General features: G+C 45.5%; 1 protein-coding gene across 5 annotated transcripts in view; it reads right to left on the bottom strand.

Annotated features, from left to right (window-relative positions):
• The window catches only part of camsap2b (calmodulin regulated spectrin-associated protein family, member 2b), a 72444-nt gene that overhangs the window by 25777 nt on the left and 28239 nt on the right, over nucleotides 1-18428 (bottom strand). For 4 of the 5 annotated variants that reach the window (XM_080779185.1, XM_080779187.1, XM_080779184.1 and 1 more), the window contains 4 exons: nucleotides 8137-8263; nucleotides 4604-4743; nucleotides 1350-1440; nucleotides 705-812 (listed from right to left, as the gene is read on the bottom strand). In XM_080779185.1, coding sequence (XP_080635311.1) covers nucleotides 705-812; nucleotides 1350-1440; nucleotides 4604-4743; nucleotides 8137-8263 — 466 coding nt within the window. The remainder of the gene's footprint in view (nucleotides 1-704; nucleotides 813-1349; nucleotides 1441-4603; nucleotides 4744-8136; nucleotides 8264-18428) is intronic. The other variant, XM_080779186.1, reaches the window with a different exon arrangement.

Genomic DNA, 18428 nt, shown 5'->3' with positions numbered 1-18428 from the left:
AAACACTCAAGTACACACTCAAGTGTTATTACAGTAGCTGCACGTAGCAAAGTACCAAGACCCTGTCTGTTAATGTATAATATGTATTTATTTATATATTGTATGTAGCCTATGGCCCCCCTTTCCACCGGTTCTGTTCTTTTTTCCCAGCCTTATATTGAACCAGTTCACAGTGTTTCCACTGAAGATGAATTGGTTCATAACCCTAAAAGTTGGTTCAGAACTGGAACCAAAGAAATGGCCTTGAATGCTCCATGGTTCCAAGAATCTAGAACCGATTCTAGAACCAAAGTTCTTTTGGTGGAAAAGGGGCCCTATGGCTGTGTATATGTCTGTACTCTAGTCTAGACTCTAGACAATATGTCCACCAGATGGTGCCTTAAACCCTAAAACAAACTGAAACCCACAACCAGACTGAATTAATTTATACAGTATGAGATGTAGGCAATAAAATACAGACTACAGTACATCATGTTAGCCTACAGCTTGAAAGTATAAGACACTGAGTGATACAAAGTAACTAAGTACATTTACTTGAGTAATGTACTTTTTTGTATTTATTGTTTTACTTTACTAGAGTATTTACTTACTTCTCCAGTAAAATCTCAAAGGCAAATATTGTACTTTTTCTCCACTCCAATAATTTTAAAACTTTAGTTACTTTGTAGATTTAGATTATTATGAATGAATGCGGTTTCTATTACCTGCAGCAGGTATGTGCTCCAGGCTGTCAGGTCTGTCTGCATAGCTCTGTTGGACAGGGCTGGACACAGGGGCCATGCTTCTACACAACGGGACAGGCTCACACACTGCTGTAACAGAGCCCAACACAAACACACAGAACACAATGTCAATTCAAAAACAATGTCCATCAGTACATTTTCAGTTTCAACTCCGAGAGGCCTGTTATTATTATTACTTAAGCCTAGTGGTTTATACTTCGTTGTATACGATGGCATTGCAGACGGTTAGAGCATATGCCTTTCATACGGAAGGTTGTGGGTTCAAACCCTGCCTGGGGTGGACGTCAGCAAGGGGCATGCAGTCGCAACGGACGCCAAATCTAATGGGTTCAGATCTGAGCCAAGTCTCCTCAGGAGGCGCCTGTCCTGGACGGCTTATCCGGACGTAAAAAACTAATCCTGTAAGCTCACAAATTGTGAGCTTTAAGGATTGGCTACTTTCGGCTCAATGCGGCGCCGCTGTACGACAGAGCATACATTTAACAGACTTTTCCATTGAACTTTTCATGATCGTGACTGTATGTATATCAATATGAATAACTATAATTATAGTGGGTTATTGTTGTTAATATTTTAATTATGTAACGATGACTCTTAACTGTATACCTTCAGGGTCGAAGACTCTGGGCTGGACGAACGAGGGCTTCACCACTTCAAACCACCAGAAGAGCTCAGCCATAAACACCAGGTAGTTGCTCTGCAACACACATCTTAACCTTTTATTTATGTCCACGGTGAGGTTACATTCACATCATCATGGTATATTATGTCTTCATGGTACAATAAGCATTACACTCAGTATACTTTGGTATAAGTAACAGCGTCTCTGCCAATATACATTATGGTGCAAAACCACACACAAGCATGCGTGCACGCACGGCTGCTCTCCACCAGGTGTCACTGCTGAGATGCAACCGGGTGGGCAATTGAAACAATATGCAAGCATTTCAAATAGATCAAAAGGATCAAGGTCACGGCTTGGCAACTGTTGCCAAGGAACTGGATGAATGTGCACACATGTATGTGCATGTTGTGCGCATTTGAGCACATCCGCTCGCGTGTGTGCATGTGTACAGTTCATTTAAGGGAGGCTATTTGTTGTTTAATGTCTAACCCGTAATCAAACTGCCAAATATACCATCTGGACTGGGGTTTAAATACACAGCTCATGCACACATGGATGCAACGAGCGCTGAGACTGACTGACCCATGCAGAACCACAGAAACACATTAATGAATGATGCTTCTGGAAACTTCCACACGTCGTTTCATCTGTACAGTACGGAGAAACACAGAGCGATGGGGCCTCCCCGCCCCTTTAACTGTGTTATAATGAACACCACAACACCAACAGTTAGCTTAAACGTTATCCAACAGTTCACCTAATTTTACACTCTCGAGAGTTAAATTATTGTTAAACATTTGCACTACTCTACTAGAAGGCTGCACAATTAGACGATGTAGAACAATTGTTATTTTGATCAACGTTTGCCTGTTATCTCTCCTAATGGTACAACATCAATACCGCATGGAATTGTGGACAAAATCTTATCCATTGACAACAAGTCTTGGGTCTGAGAGGCTAAATCCCATCAAACGGTGGTCCGTTGCTCAAATGCCGAATAAATAATGGACCTTGATATGAAAGTGGTTGAAAACCACTGGGCTAATAGATAGCCTAAAAGTTATCCAACAGTTCACCTAACAGATTATAGCCTCAGTCGCCTGCACAGCTTCATGGTCGGTCTATAATTTTGGATAACAGAGCGGAAAAAGAATATACTGCAGCAATGGTGACAGTAATTCTTTTCATGCAAATATGTTCAATCAAAGGCCTCTCTCTGTCTCCATGTCTTGCGCACGCACGCACAGTGCGGATGGGATTCAGTGGGAGGTTAGGCCATCGGCCGGGGCAGGAACCTCGCCAAAGGATTTTTGGCCGCTCTTCAGGGCCGGTTTTGTCATTCTCCTCCTCCCTTCCCTTTTGCCTACTTGTAGCACTGTCCGCTCCACACACACACACATTTAACATCTTTATTTGCATTCATATTTTACAAGAAATGTCTTGAACACAAACAATAGTGGATGCACAAGCTTGAACAAAGTGCTTCAGGATACAGATCACGGGTACAGAAAGCATCGCCTTCTCCATATATGGCGACTGCCAATTATTGCAGACACTGAACAGAATTGTACATTGTACAAATATACATGCCACTTCCAAAATGGTCACTTCTCTACTGTCCTCATCACACACACACACACACACACACACAGGCACAAAGTGTGAAAGGCACGGGAAAAAGAGGAAGATGCATGAAGAGCGAAATGAGAGAAAAGATGGAAGACGACAGAGTGTGAGAGTTTAGAAACTGAGCGTTGTGTTGTTGTTTTAAAGGAATGGAAAGCCCCCGGGCCCCGGCCTTCCTTTAGTTGGATGGCAGACCGGACTGTGACTAGAATCCTAATGCCTCTCTCTCTCTCTCTCTCTACCCACGCTCTATGCATGGCATGCTGTTTACCCACTCTGACCACCCGTAGGCAGTGGTGGAAAGTAACTAAGTGTATTTACTCTAGTTCTGTACTTAAGTAACATTTTTTAACTAACTTCTTTTGTATTTCCAATTCCCAATACGTTTACCTCCACTCCACCACATCTCGGATCAAAATATTGTACAATTTACAATTTACAATTTAGGCATTTAGCAGACACTCTTAATCCAGAGCGACTTACATTAAGCAAGAACAAAATCATGGGAATACATCACATAAAAGCATTTATCATGAAACATGCGTAAGCTAAGAAAGTAAGTAGTTGTACACATAATTAAGTCAGATTAGGCAAGTTAAGTGTGAACGAAGTCAGCTAGGTGCTAGGGGAACAACGTTTAACCTCGGGGACGGATAACTAAGTAATCCTCTGCTCGGTTGTGTGAATGGGCAGGTTCTGCTGCTGCTATAGACTGCAAGGATCCTAGATGTCTCTGTGTGATAATAAACACAGCAGAGAGAGAGAACAAGGGAGCCAGGAGGGGATGGGGAGGGAGGAGGGAGGAGGGGGGAGGGGGGAGGGAGGAGATGGGGAGGGAGGAGGGAGGAGGGAGGAGGGGGGAGGGGGGAGGGAGGAGGGGGGAGGGAGGAGGGGTCCTGTGTGAAGCTCCTCTGAGCACCCTCTGTCCTTCTGGGTGACTGAAGAGACTCAGCCCAGAGGGTACACACACACACACACACACACACACACGCGCGCGTGCGCGCACGCACATGCACACACAAACACGAACATGCACACACACACACACACACACACACACGCGCACACACACACACACACACACACACACACACACACACACACACACACACACACACACACACACACAGACACACTTAACACCATTGACATAGCAGCACAGAATTAGTCATTAGTCGATGTGTTTAATCGATACAGGCACACGGAGAGACCACCCACATACACTATTACCTGTAGAAAACACCTTTTTGTATTGTTATACTGTATGATATTGTATTGTTCTTTTGTTTCTTTCTACTTTTGCTTCTGAAAAGTGCCATATAAATAAATGTGTTATAATTGCGCAGCCTTCCTTAGGCGGCGTTGATTCCCAACAATCGATCTTCAAACAACTAACACCAAGTGGCTTTGTTAGCTTGAAGATCTATTATTGACCACAAGCTTTGTTAGCTGTGGTACTGACAACTGGCGACACTGTGGTGTGTGATGAATAAGCTTTCATCAAAATCGTTCTCTATCATTCTCACTATCAAATGCCTCTTCTTCTGCTGCCCTACCTTTACGGAGGCGTTTGTATACAGTATAGAGCGTGTGTCTTCTTCTCTCCTACCTTTATGGAGGCGTGAGCGTAGACCAGGTCCTCCAGGCTGAAGTGGCAGCAGTGGTTCAAACTGTCCCTGCAGAAACCCTGCAGCAGCTGCAGGTTGTACAGACTGTCTGCCAGAGACATGCTCTCCTTCAAGCAGATATCTGCACACACAGGGAGGGGCCACGCACACGCACACGCACAGCAGCGCGCGCACACACACGCAGAGAGGGGGGGGCAGAGAGAGAGAGAGAGAGAGAGAGAGTGAGAGAGACGTGGGGGATCACACAGCACAGGGAAGGAAAAAGCGAGAGAGAAAGAGAGATAGAGAGGGAATCACTCACACACGCACATACGCACGCACACACGGTGGGGAGGGGACCCGGACAGGAAGACACAGGGAAAGATAAAGACAGATTGCACATAGTTTAGGTCAAGTAGAACAAATAGGAGCCATCTGAAGAACTGACCGGCCTGAAATTATCCCACATGAGGCTGGCTGCCTCCTTCCTTATATTGAGGTCTAGTAGTCCACATTCTCAAACTATAGGTCGGGACCCCCGGGGGGGTCTTGGGAAGGTGGCGTTGGGAGTCGCATTGACAACTTGGAAACGTAGAAAAGTGTATCCTTCCCATTAAGTCTGTTTGATTTGTTTTTGCATAGCGTGTGAAAACTGTGAATGCATTTTCTTTATTTTCTTTTAGTATTTTAGTATAGTATTATTATTAGTATTATTAAGGTTCTGGCAGTGGCAACATTATGTTTCTTTTGTGTACAGAAACCTGCCCAGAAACACGTTTCCGTAGCTTTTAATCGCTCTAAGAGTAAGACACAATATCAGCAGGAATCACAGTGTTATAAATGTACAAATGTATGCTTTATTTATTTTTTTATTAAATCGAGTATAGGATAGCTTAAACAATTCCCCATGTTCATCAAATGAGGTCCTGCGGTACAAAAAGGTTTGAGAACCCCTCATCTAGTCAGTTTGAATTAACACATTTATAGTTGGCTCACAATGCGTCGCAGGCATTATTGTGAGCTATTTTCTTTTTTTGTCAAATATGTTTTTATTGAACAGATTAGGGTATAAATTGTTACAAACATTATGATATGAAATACATTATTATAATTCTTTATATAGAAAATGAAAAATGAAAGAGAAAATACAAATACAAAAAAGAGAAAGAAATCCCTCAACCCTCCCACCCATACGTGACACCGCATACTATAGAATAAGATGATAGAAAGCTCATGGAAAACATCTGAAAAGAAAATGGCGTACAGTCAACCATATCACTGGTATCCTGTCTATTAATTGTTTCTACTCAGGTAATGGACAAGGGGCAGCCAAACCTTATCAAACTGTCTCTCCCTGTTTCTCAGGAAATACCTTATTCTCTCAAGATTAAGTGTACTAGTCATTTCATTTAGCCAGTGCTTAAATGCAGGAGCCTCCTCCTTTTTCCAGTGCATAAAAAAATTGTTTTTTGCTGTAATCAGACCATATGAATTGTGAGCTATTTTCAGCTGAAGTCGAAACATAATAGCCGAATTTTGCACTGTTGGTGTGTGCTTGTTCTAATGTATAACACTGTACTGTTTTTTTCCAAAGTCTCTTCCAAGCATGAGGTCATGTTCACGTCATCTGCCCCCGCACTGCAGGACAAGAAGGCCAAAGTAGAGGGACTGGACCATGATGTCATACTTTACACTACCCCTCCAGACCTCTAATTTCAGGGCAAGACGACAACGTTCTGCCTACGAAAACTATGCAGAAGCATCTTCCTTCCAACAGCTGGCTCACACATGTGTGTGAGGTGAACTCCTACTGAACTAGGAGTACGTGAACTAGCTACGCTGCGCGTCGGGTGCTTCGGTCCTTTCTGAGAAGTGCTGAGGTGAGAGTTTAGAAATGTTTATGTTTGAAATAATAACAGACAGCCCAGCCGTCCGGGCGGGTGGGCAGGCTAACGTTAGTGCTGTAATGGTCCGCTCTGTCGCACGCACGCACACACGCAATGCCACACATGGACGCGCACACACACACAGAGCCCTCGTGACCAATCACGGCCCAGCCCATGCAGGGCATTTTTAGAACAGAGGGCTGAGTGCAGTCCAAGGAAACAAGCCTCTCTCTCTCTCTCCCCCCCCCCCACCTCCCTCTCTCTCTCTCTCTCTCTCCATTTTCCATGTTTGTCTGTCTGATGTGATGAGTTTAGGTTTTTGTGAACCCTCCTCTACATTATCCTCCGTTTAAATCACTAACGTGATGTAAATAAACGCTTTATTAAAGGTCTTTAACTTCTGCAGAACATTGACATTATAAGACCATCCAAACCAGGATGTGGCGTAGTTGTTTATTTTACTTTAACCTTTTTTTTCTTCTTCTTTTCCCTAGCGTCTTTAAACCTCTGGGTTGGAAAATGGAAAAAAGCAGTAAACATAATGACAAATGGGTTCTTTGTCAGAAAACACACTGTCCAAGAGGACAACACAGATATCTGTATAGCAGTAGAGTGGAAGAATAGAAGACATTGTTGCCCTGCGCCATTGAAATCACGCTTCAGTTTACATTTCAGACCATGGCTATATCAACTGAGACACAGCATTACGGGTACAGAACGTTGCTGGATCAAGAAGGTATAGAGACAATAATGTGTGTGTTCAAACATAAGAGTATATATAATAATGGCTTGGCCTTTCAGTCCAATGTATAGATACAAAGGTACTACACAGTATGTGTGCAGTTTGTGAACGAAGCAGCACAAAACAACAATGCGTTAAGTTGTGATGGCGCTCGAGACCGGCTGGCTGCTTGCGTGCCGTTCATTTCATAAAGGCCTTTATGAAAGGCCTTTCAAATACTTCACCTAGAGGCATAAGTGCCTTAGAAGAATAAAGAGGGTCTACAAGCTTATTTTGGGCAACGGTTCATAATAAATGAACCAGAACTGGCAAAGCGAGGACGGAGATGATGGATAGCCTCAATGAAGGACTGGCTTGAAACATGTAGACTTTTAAGGTCTTCTTTTTAGGGTTTCCATTGGGCTTGCACCTCCTCAACTGAGCGAGTTCAAAGGCAACTACCAGAGGGTACTGTATTTGTATTGTATCATACAGACATAGTATAGTGTGTTTGGTTAAAGTAGCAGCTCTATTTGGTGTCATTTTTCCACATTTTACCATAATTGTTCTGTCATCTGTACAATGTTTACTTGTCTTATATTGTAATGTTATGTCTGTTTTGTATGGAACACCTTTTTTAACAGCCTGCTAAGAGACTACAGATGAACATTTGCCACATTTGCTAACTCTGGCTCATTGACATTTTTACATGGATGTGCCATGATGCTGATAAGAGTGGTACCTTCCGGTCTGACAGACTGGATGGTGATGGTGGTGGTGGTGATGATAGTAGTAATAATAATAATAATAATACTAATGTACCTTCCAACCTGACAGACTGGATGGTTATGGTGATAGAGTGGTGATGGTGGTGGTGATGATAGTAATAATAATAATAATAATAATGTAAAAATAATAACTAATGTACCTTCCAGTCTGACAGACTGCGGGCAGTAGAAGTGCAGCAGGGCTGTCAGGGCACAGCCGTCCGTGTTGTCCTTCAGCAGGTTGTCCACTGGAGGGAGCGAAGGAGCGCGCTCTCTCCTGTGGCGAGCCTGCATGTAGCCATGGAAACAGCAAAAAAACATTGTTGCTGTCACTGGCACGCACACACGTACGCACGCACGCACACAGGCACCACAATACCTACAATTCAGTTCCCTTGAAACAGCTTATAGTATGCGGTGGTGGTGTTCAGTACAGTACATACTGCATTATTTAATAGGCAGACAGAAACATATAGAACCGGAGGTTGAAATGGATGTTATCCTAACCCCGGATCATTATTAAACTCTAAATCACATGTGCTGCCTGTTGCGGCACCTCATGGCGAGTCTATGCGCCGGCTCAGTGCAGATGAATTGCCATGTCATCTTTATTTATATAGCAGCGTTTAAAAAGCAATAGCAGTTTTGACCCCAGAGGGCTTTCCCATGCAGGAAAACCACAATAAAATCATAATTCACACAGGCAAAGAAGGCTCAAGTTTAAGAGACATACATCACGGAGAGAGAGAGAGAGAGAGAGAGAGAGAGAGAGAGAGAGAGAGAGAGAGAGAGAGAGAGAGAGAGAGAGAGAGAGAGAGAGAGAGAGAGAGAGAGAGAGAGAGAGAGAGAGAGAGACACAGAGAGAGAGACAGAGAGAGAGAGAGAGAGAGAGAGAGACCACCACTGGTTTAAGGAGGTGTGTGAGGTGTGAGGACAGTCATTATTAGGGCCACAGCAGGGAGGGGAGTCACATTGCTGCTGCTAGGGCAATTCTCTATAGTTATAGTTCTCTATAGAGGGTTTTATTATTTATGAGATTTCTTTCCAATTTATTGTCATTATGTTAATTCCCCACGGTGTGTATTGTCCATGTCACAACAAACTGAGAGGGGAAAGCATGGCAACAAGGCTGATCAAAAAAGTTAATCAAAGAACACCATTTCTGGGCAGAATTTCCTCTTTTGTCAACAAAGGTGCTCTCAGGACTCTAGCTGACTATGATTCAGCCCTCTTTTGACTATACTTGCACCTCTTGGTTCTCCGACATACAGTATGTCACTAGTGACATATTAGTTTGTTTTGAGAGGTTTGGAGTTTAGTCTTTAGTAAAGACTAAACTCCAAACCTCTCAAAGCAAACTAATTCGACTACTTCTCGGCATAGGGCCCATGACGCATCGTTTTGCAAGCCATTTTGATAGTCTAGGGTGGCTTCGGTTAATAGACACGGTTAAGCAATTGAAATTGGGATTGACATTTAAAATTGTAAATGCAGCTTTGCCCTCTATGCCCTCAGTAAGTGAGCGATACCCACAGCCACAATACTAGAGGGAGCGAAAACAACAATCTGGTACCACCCACTTTTAAAAACAAACATGGGTATATTCTCCTTCTCACTGCCACCCAAGTGTGGAAGAATGCCCTGACCCCTTCCCTAAAAAAATGCTAATCACTGGCGTCCATTAAAACAGGCGTGAAAATCCATCTTTCAGCAGGCCAAAGGGAGAGGAAATGATTGCTCCTCCCTTACTACCCCCCACTTCTATTATAAGTATAACCCCCTTTTTCCCCCCAACCTGTACATGTCTGTTTTATTATTTTTTGTGATGATTTGAATGTTGTTGTTATTGTTCATGTCATGATTATGAATTGAATACCCCAGGACCTGAATGGAAACAAGACTGCACTGAAGAGTTTGACTGTACTCTGTACTGATTATACTGATTACATTTCTGACTAATAAAGTAATCAATCCCCCCTCCTTAATGTGTATGGTCACTGCCATTGCTGTGCTGACCCCTGTTGGTCTGGGGAAGACAACACACTGTTGGTCTGAGGAGGCTGTAGAGCTCGGACACTGTGGTAAATGTAATCCCTGTCCTGGTATGAGCATTGAAAGAAGAGTAAGCATAACATACAAGGGAATAGGTTAGAATATGGTTGAACATTTAACCCTGAAATGTAGTGTACGGAAAAAATGTTTTGTGTGTAGTTGAATATGGTCATTCATATCTGTTGACACGGTTTGACCATAGGGGGAGCTGTGGGGGAAAGTAGATTAGCAATAGTTGAGGTACCAGGAAGGAACATCTATAAAAATACAGGAAGTGAGGTGGCTGGGAGTTCCATTTTAGGTATCAAAAAAGTGTTTGGTGGTGATTTGTCAGAGACTCTTTTAAGGCCAATACTATAACCAGAATCATAAATTGATAAACCACAGAGTAGTGTGGCTGGAAAACCTTCAGATCTGAAGAAGAAAAGTTTGGTCAAGGAGCGTTTCTGAGGGTTTATCTCTGAAGGCATTCAGAGCTTTTGGACAAAGTGGAACCTGCTGTGACGTCCTGACTTGAAGGTTGGTTAAGGATTCCCCCCCCCCCCCCGTTTTGAGCAATGCATTGCCTTTTTATTTGCTGACTTTATAATGGATTACTTGATTTTCGGAACATTTTGGGAACTATACTCATTTGAGACATTTAAAGGAACTTTGCGTTGCAGGACTTATAGTTTGGTTACAGTTACACCGGCACAGGACCTTTATTTCTTTTAGTTCTTTAATATAACTCAGACATACAATTTGAGGTTTCTGACTGTGCGTGCTTGCATGCGCGCGTGGGACGTGCATCTTAATTATAAAGCAAGTGTCAGCCTATGTGTAGTGTAGCTAACTGAGTACAGAATGAGTGCATTTAATGCGATAATGTTTGAGTTCAAGTGTGTGTGTGTATGTGTGTGCGTGCATGCCAGCATGTGGAGAATGATCTTCTTACAGTATCTCATTGAGGGAACAGACTCAGCTGAGGCTGATAAGTGATAATACAGTGCAGTGACAGACACACAGCTACAGTATAAGACAGCTAATGAAGAGCGTACAGTCAGACAGTGTCTAGTACATTCACATTTCACACGCTTCCATTCTGCTCTTAATTCTATCCCTGTTGGAAATCCTTCATTTGCTTCCGAACAAAGCTGTGTGTGAGAGAAAGAGAGAGAGAGTCGGGTCACAGGACCTCCATGTATTAACAGCATACAGAGAGATACAGTGCAAGCGATCTCTCTCCGATTATACCACAACACACGCACACTACGCACATGCACGCACGCACACTCTCTCTCTCTCTCTCTCTCTCTCTCACACACACACACACACACACACACACACACACACACACGGCCAACAGCTTACCAAGAAAGTCTCTCTCTATTCATAAAGACCGCATTTAACCAGTTTCAACCTGGCGTCCCTGATTTTGGGGCATGTTATCATCAGAAGCGGGTCAGAAACGGTCACAACAATGTGTTGTACTGTTAATACCTCATGGGTGGACCGTAACTATGTACATTTGAGTATTGCACTTGAAGTATTTGTTTTTAGTTGTCTTGCAAGCTGATGACTTTCACTCCGCTTACATTTCAACTTTTGAACACACTACATTTCTAGGGAGTGACTCCTGGGACCCAAACTTACAAACATATATTGTGAATTGACCTCTTTTATGCTCTATTTAAAAAACACCAGATCTACTCATGCAATTAACAACGCGTCGTGCGGTGCGTTTGTAGATATACTTGCAATCCAAATGTTTTATTTTTGAATACATGTGATTGAGGTGATTTACGGTATTATGACATTATTTGTACATCCCTGTGAAGAGCAAAGTATTGATGCCTCCACTGTGACACATAAGTACTCCTCTTGAGTCTTGTCATCAGATACAGTAGACGTTTTATACAACGGAGGGTTACACTCTCTGTAACCCAGGTTCTCTTAGTGGAGAGACTGGCTCTCCACTACATATTGTTCAATATGTACGGGAACTGACCCTACAGGGCAGTGTTCATGGATATCTCTTTAAGACACATCTTCTATGGTGGCCCTGCCCAGCTGCCAATCAGCGGGCTATTTAAGCCCCATCTGTGCAGTGCCACTTCGATTAATTCTTGATTGACACGCATTTCGGAGCGGCTCTTTTGTGGAGAGCCAGTCTCTCCACTAAGAGAACCTGGGTTACAGAGAGTGTAACCCTCCGTTCTCTATCGTGTTCGAGACTGGCTCTCCACTACATATTGTTCAATATGTACGGGAACTCTCTAAGACACACCGCGAGGAAATAAGCAGACCAGCTGCCCCTGCGGCAGCCCGAGGCAGTTTAACCTGAATTCCATCCGAGCCTATAAGTGGTGAGCGCCATGAGTCACAGGCGCTTGCCAAAACGCTCCAAAACTTCAGTATTCATACCAAGTAAGTAATACTCGTGGCCTAGGCGCAAGACGCCACCTAGGCTCAGCTGGCCCAGCATGATGCTAGGCCAGTGACCACCGGGGTGAAGGGCTGCTCAAGCCAGCCCGTCAGATGCCCGGCCGACCTGACCGGTCAAGGTGCTGGTGACCCTACCGCTGAGTAGCACGCAGGAGCGACTCCCACAGGGGGAGCGGATGCCACCACGTTCCATCGGTAGGGCAAGGTGAATGTAGACAGAGTCGCCCATGTCACTGCTGTGTAGATCTCTGTCAGAGATACACCATTCTACAGCAACCAGGGGGCTGTTGTCCCATGGGCAGAGTGTGCCCGCCTTCCAGGCGACCCTGGCACTCCTGCCTGCTTGTCCCTGTTGGATCACCCCTGTGATCCGGTGGGACAGTCCACCCTTCGACCATGGTCTACCCGAGCACTCTCTGATCAGGCCGCATGGTATAGAGTGCAGGGATTGGTGCCAGCACCACCTAACCATTGCCATGTAGGAAGCGGCAGCCTCCTTCATGCACTGATAGGGACATTCTTGTGGCTGACACTGCTAACAACAAAAATGCTGTCCTGCGAGAAGCCACCCAAGTGTCCACGCTTAATTGGCTCATGCCGCAAGGCAGACAGTACCACCTCCCGTGGGGGGGCTGCCGACCTAATGTGCGAGCACCCGGTACACCGTGGTCTCCCTCAGCCCTAAGGGGCGGAGGCACCAGCTGGCTCACTGCCAAGAGATGCCAGCCAGCAAACTAGTGCTGTGGGATCCAACAAACGGGCACCGGTCACGAGGACGTCCCACGCCAACATCCGTGGATGTACTCAAGAACGACGCAGGAGCGCAAAGTACCAACAAACTGGCCAGATGGAGATCCAGGATCACCGGAAACGACAATGGAGGGCTCGTCTGAGGACGACCTCGAGAGAGCTACAACCCATGACATGGTGGAACCTACTCAGGGGTCCACCTGAATTGACCGCCACTGTCTCGAGAGACAGCATGTGGGGGCTGGGTATCCTGAACTGTCAGGACTGAGGAGTGGGCTCGGTGTGCTGAGCACCTCTAGCCATACCCCGCCGGTTGGCCCTGGAATTGTTTGTTTACGCTCTCTGCCGTGTGGTCTGGCCGGACCGCGGCGGCAACGATCAGCGACCGTAGATGGCCTCAGAGTACGCCGACTAGGTCAGCTCCTCTGGGTTCTACCCCGCTACCCGCCGCAACGGTTTACAGCCGCGATGATCAACCAGGAGGTTCACCGACGAGGTCGGTTTCGCTCAGGGTCTCACAGCGCTTCTGCAGCCAGGGAACCCAGGCTCCACCAACGAGGTCGGCTTCGCACTTGGGACCCTTTGGCCGCACCGAGCGCCGTCTCAAGGTTTCCCCCGACGAGCAGGTTTCACCAGGGAGCGGACGCACGGACCGAACGCCGTCTCAAGGTTTCCCCCGACGAGCAGGTTTCACCAGGGAGCGGACGCACGGACAAGACTGAGGCTTCCTCCGCGAGGCAGATTCAGCACTCAGTCTTGTTGCTGTTGTTGTTGGCTAGCTGCGCCTAGATAGCCATGACTTCGTGACTTCTCTGGATGAGAAGAGCTTTCTCTGTGGTTTCAGACCGGTAACCGGATTCTACCCCGCAGAGTCACACCTAGGTGCATAAACGGCTCGCCGTGACACACTGTACACTGTATCGTGTGCTCTGCCCGACAGCCACAGCACGCTCTGCTGTGTCACTGAGCCCGGCTCCACCGTGAAACTACACCACGGACGCATGAGCTGACCTCGTCAGCAATACGCCCTATAGTGTGATAATGGCTGAGATTCAGGCATACTTCCTGGCAGACCCAGCATGTCATGTCTATGTTACCAAACGTCGGACAGACACAGCATGTCCTGTCTGTGACAGAACTACACCACTGTCGCGTGAGCTGACACCCCGCCAGAAATACGACAGTATAGTGCGCTGTGATGACTGCCCAACATAAAGGGAAACCTTCGACTGACCCAGCACGTTCTGTTTGTGTCACTGAACCCAGATCCACAATACCGAACTACATCACCGGGGTGTAAGCTGGCGCAACACCCACAATACATGTATTCATGTACTCTTTGTATGTCTATTTCATATGGACCCCAGGGAGATTAGCTGTCGCTTTGGCATCAGCTAATGGGGATCCATTCAGTAAACCATACCCTGTATAGTGTGCTCTAATGGCCGTCTGACCCCAAGGAATTGTGTTAGTCTCACCTACAAACGAGACAACAGCTAACCCGAGAGGGCGAGTCAACGCTCGCTCCCTAAACTGCACACTGTAGTGCATTAATAGGCTGCTGACACTCGTAAGTAGTCTCGCCGAAAACTTTCACTAAATCCTTCTTTACAGACCTGTCCATACCAGGCAGGGCAGGAAAGAGGTGGAGCTATAGCCTGAGCTTAGCTCGCCCAGCTCTGCCAACCTGGGACAAGGTTCAAGGTAGTCCTTATTTGTCTCTCTTGAGAAAACATTGTCTTGGAGACAGAGTCACAGCTGTATACAAATAGCATATACCCGTTCACATAAAAAATACATTTTTATGGGTCTGTCAGTGGAAACGACTGGTCTTTTGCCTCTAAAACAGGCATGGCCCCTCCAGCTTCAGCTGGAAGGAAGAGACCATTCATACAGGAGGTCCTCATACCAGGGCCCCCGCAGGGCACACACTGGTCATGGCCATCCTCTGTGGGCGTGTGAGCTCCACATGCAGCCTGAGAAACCCCTGCTATTTCCATCTCCTCTTGTCTCTATATAGATATATTCATATGTATACCTATATATTATTTATTATATGTGTACCTATATATACATATATGTATACATCTTGTATTGTACACCATATTTTAACTGTTCGGAATGTGCTCCACAGGGAGTGGGCCCATAGTAATTGCTTGAACGTGAGGGGTCATAATCTACCCTTTGCAGCTCACAATGCTGCATAAACGAATCAAGGCAACATGGTACCCTAAGACATCCCCATGACGCGGATTCTCAGTGTGCTCTCTTTGTTAGGACAGAGTCCCCAAATCAATGTCCACAGTTTGTTTTGTGTCACCAGCAGAGTTATGGACCTCTGGAAGAGGTTGTACATAAACTGCTCGGCCGCTAGCACAAAACAATCTGACATTAAGCACGCTGGAGGCTTCCAAACTTTTGTATATCATACCAGTAGGCCTACAAGTCCACATGCATAGTGTGTTGTTGTAGCCATTATCATACTTATAATAATAACAATAATAATGAATTGCATTTTTATAGCGCTTTTCCAAGTGCTCAAAGCGCTTTACAATGGTACATATATATATGCCTGTACTGTATTGTACAGACTGTACAATACATTGGTAGTGTATCAGCTTGCGTGATACACATACCTGTATGCTTGTATTGATACCCACAGGTATATATATATATAAGCATATAAGTATATATTAACCAGAACCAATTGTGACAGAGTAAGCGATTTAATTGCCGCGCCTAACACGGTGGGTCATCTGGAGTTTTTTGTCTCCTGATCTTTGAGCCACACCGCCCTCTTGTGAACCGTGAGGCACAGTGCAGTCTGGGCAGCCGTCCCTGACGAGCATACCTCCTACACTATGACGCTCACGTCAACCTGTCAATGAGGAAGTTGGAACACGCTGGAATTGTTTGTTTACACTCTCTGCCGTGTGGTCTGGCCCGGACCGCGGCGGCAACGATCAGCGAACGTAGATGGCCTCAGAGTACGCCGACTGGGTCAGCTCCTCTAGGTTCTACCCCGCCAATCGCCGCCGCGGTGTACAGCTGCGATGATAGACCCGGGGGTCTCACCGCTTCTGCAGCCAGGGAACCAGGGCTCCGCCAACGTGGTCGGCTTCGCACTTGGCTTTGGCCACACCGAACGCCGTCTCCTAGTTTCCCCCAACGTGGTCGGGTTTCACTAGGGAACGGACGCACGGACCGAACGCCGTCTCAAGGTTTCCCCCAACGTGGTCGGGTTTCACCAGGGAACGGACGCACGGACAAGCTGAGGCTTCCTCCACTGTCTAGCGGATTAGGCCTGCAGCTTGTTGCTGTTGTTGTTTTTTTGTGGAGCTACGCGGCGCCCCGAGAGGAGTCGTCGAGACGACCAGCTCTCTTCTTACCTAGGTAAGTGGACTGTGTGCCACGCAGCTTCATGTTCTAAATATATATATTTATATATTATATTTAAATAGTGTCAAAACTGCTGAGATACACGAAACGTCTGCTCTCGTGGAAATCAAAAAATCGAAGTGGCACTGCACAGATGGGGCTTAAATAGCCCGCTGATTGGCAGCTGGGCAGGGCCACCATAGAAGATGTGTCTTAAAGAGATATCCATGAACACTGCCCTGTAGGGTCAGTTCCCGTACATATTGAACAATATGTAGTGGAGAGCCAGTCTCGAACACGATAGAGAACGTCCATGTGTAAACGGTTGACTTTACGACATTGTGTTTCAGTGTCAGGGTGGTTTACAGTAGTGACTTTATGACGTTGTGTTTCAGTGTCGGGGTGGTTTACAGTAGTGACTTTATGACGTTGTGTTTCAGTGTCAGGGTGGCTTTACAGCAGTGACTTTATGACGTTGTGTTTCAGTGTCAGGGTGGTTTACAGTAGTGACTTCATGACATTGTGTTTCAGTGTCAGGGTGGTTTACAGTAGTGACTTCATGACGTTGTGTTTCAGTGTCAGGGGGTTTACAGTAGTGACTTCATGACGTTGTGTTTCAGTGTCAGGGTGGTTTATAGTAGTGACTTCATGACGTTGTGTTTCAGTGTCAGGGTGGTTTACAGTAGTGACTTTATGACGTTGTGTTTCTGTGTCAGGGTGGCTTTACAGCAGTGACTTTATGACAACGTGTCTCAGTGTCAATGGTTTCGTGTCGGTGACCTCCAGAATAGATAAGTTATTCAAAATGGTCAAAAATAGCAGCTATACAAGGTGGCAGCGCGGCACAAAGTGACGTGCTGTGAGCTTGTACATTTTCTACTTTTTAACCCATTCTGGACGGGAACCCTTTTGGTGATTTAAGCGTTATGTTATACTGTACTTTAGCTATTGAAAACTAGCAGATCTATAGTACAAGCTCTCAGTGCCGCGCATCGACGACTGACATAGAAACATAGGTTAGGATTTAGAAGACATTTCTTTTTTGAATGGGCCTCAGGTCTAAATGGTTAATAATAGCCAACATATAAATGTGATTCAAATGATTGTGATGCTGTGTTAACTACTTTCGCTGGGGACCCACTGGAACCCCCCATAAGGACCCTTTAGTACCTCACTTTGACAACTTATGATTTAGACAGGCCAGTATATCATGCACAGTATACATCTGCTGCTACAGTATGCTCACGCATCTTTCATATCTTATCTCAGGTACCTTGTAAATATGTCTATTTGGCATTTTGTTTTTCTAGTTTGGTCTCCTCTCAGCCTCCCCCCCCCCCTCTTCTTCCTTTCTTTCTTCTATGTATAATAACGATACGATGGGAGCGATGCAGAAACACGATTATTCGTGTTTCTGATATTCTGATATTCAGAAACCGAACAGGGTTTACACACTGCAGCTGCGCTGCCGTTGGCTAAATGTTCTTATCCAGCCTCTGGCCTGTCCGTTAACTGCTGTTTACACACACAGTTGATCCAATTTGAATCAATGTGTACCTCTTTTGACTCGCCACTGAACTGCAGGAAGTTTACTTATACCGGCACTGCCCAGAAAAACATTTGCTTAGATACTGTATGCGAGGCTCGCACACACACGCACATGCATTCACATACTCATGCATAAACATAAATTTGCCATTTGGAGGTTTCAGATCTTCAAGCTCACAATGCATTGCAATGCGGCATTTTGGTCACTCCTATGCTCAGCTTTCCGGGTTGCCAATCACATTGGCTTGTGATTGGCTGATCGCCCCATAGCAATGATTTGATTGGCTGAGCAAAGTACATA

The sequence above is a fragment of the Protomyctophum bolini genome (assembly GCF_963924005.1).
Source record: "Protomyctophum bolini genome assembly, chromosome: 12".
Taxonomy (NCBI): Eukaryota; Metazoa; Chordata; class Actinopteri; order Myctophiformes; family Myctophidae; genus Protomyctophum; species Protomyctophum bolini.
Note: the sequence above shows the minus strand (reverse complement) of the source record. Positions and strands in the feature narration are given on the sequence as shown.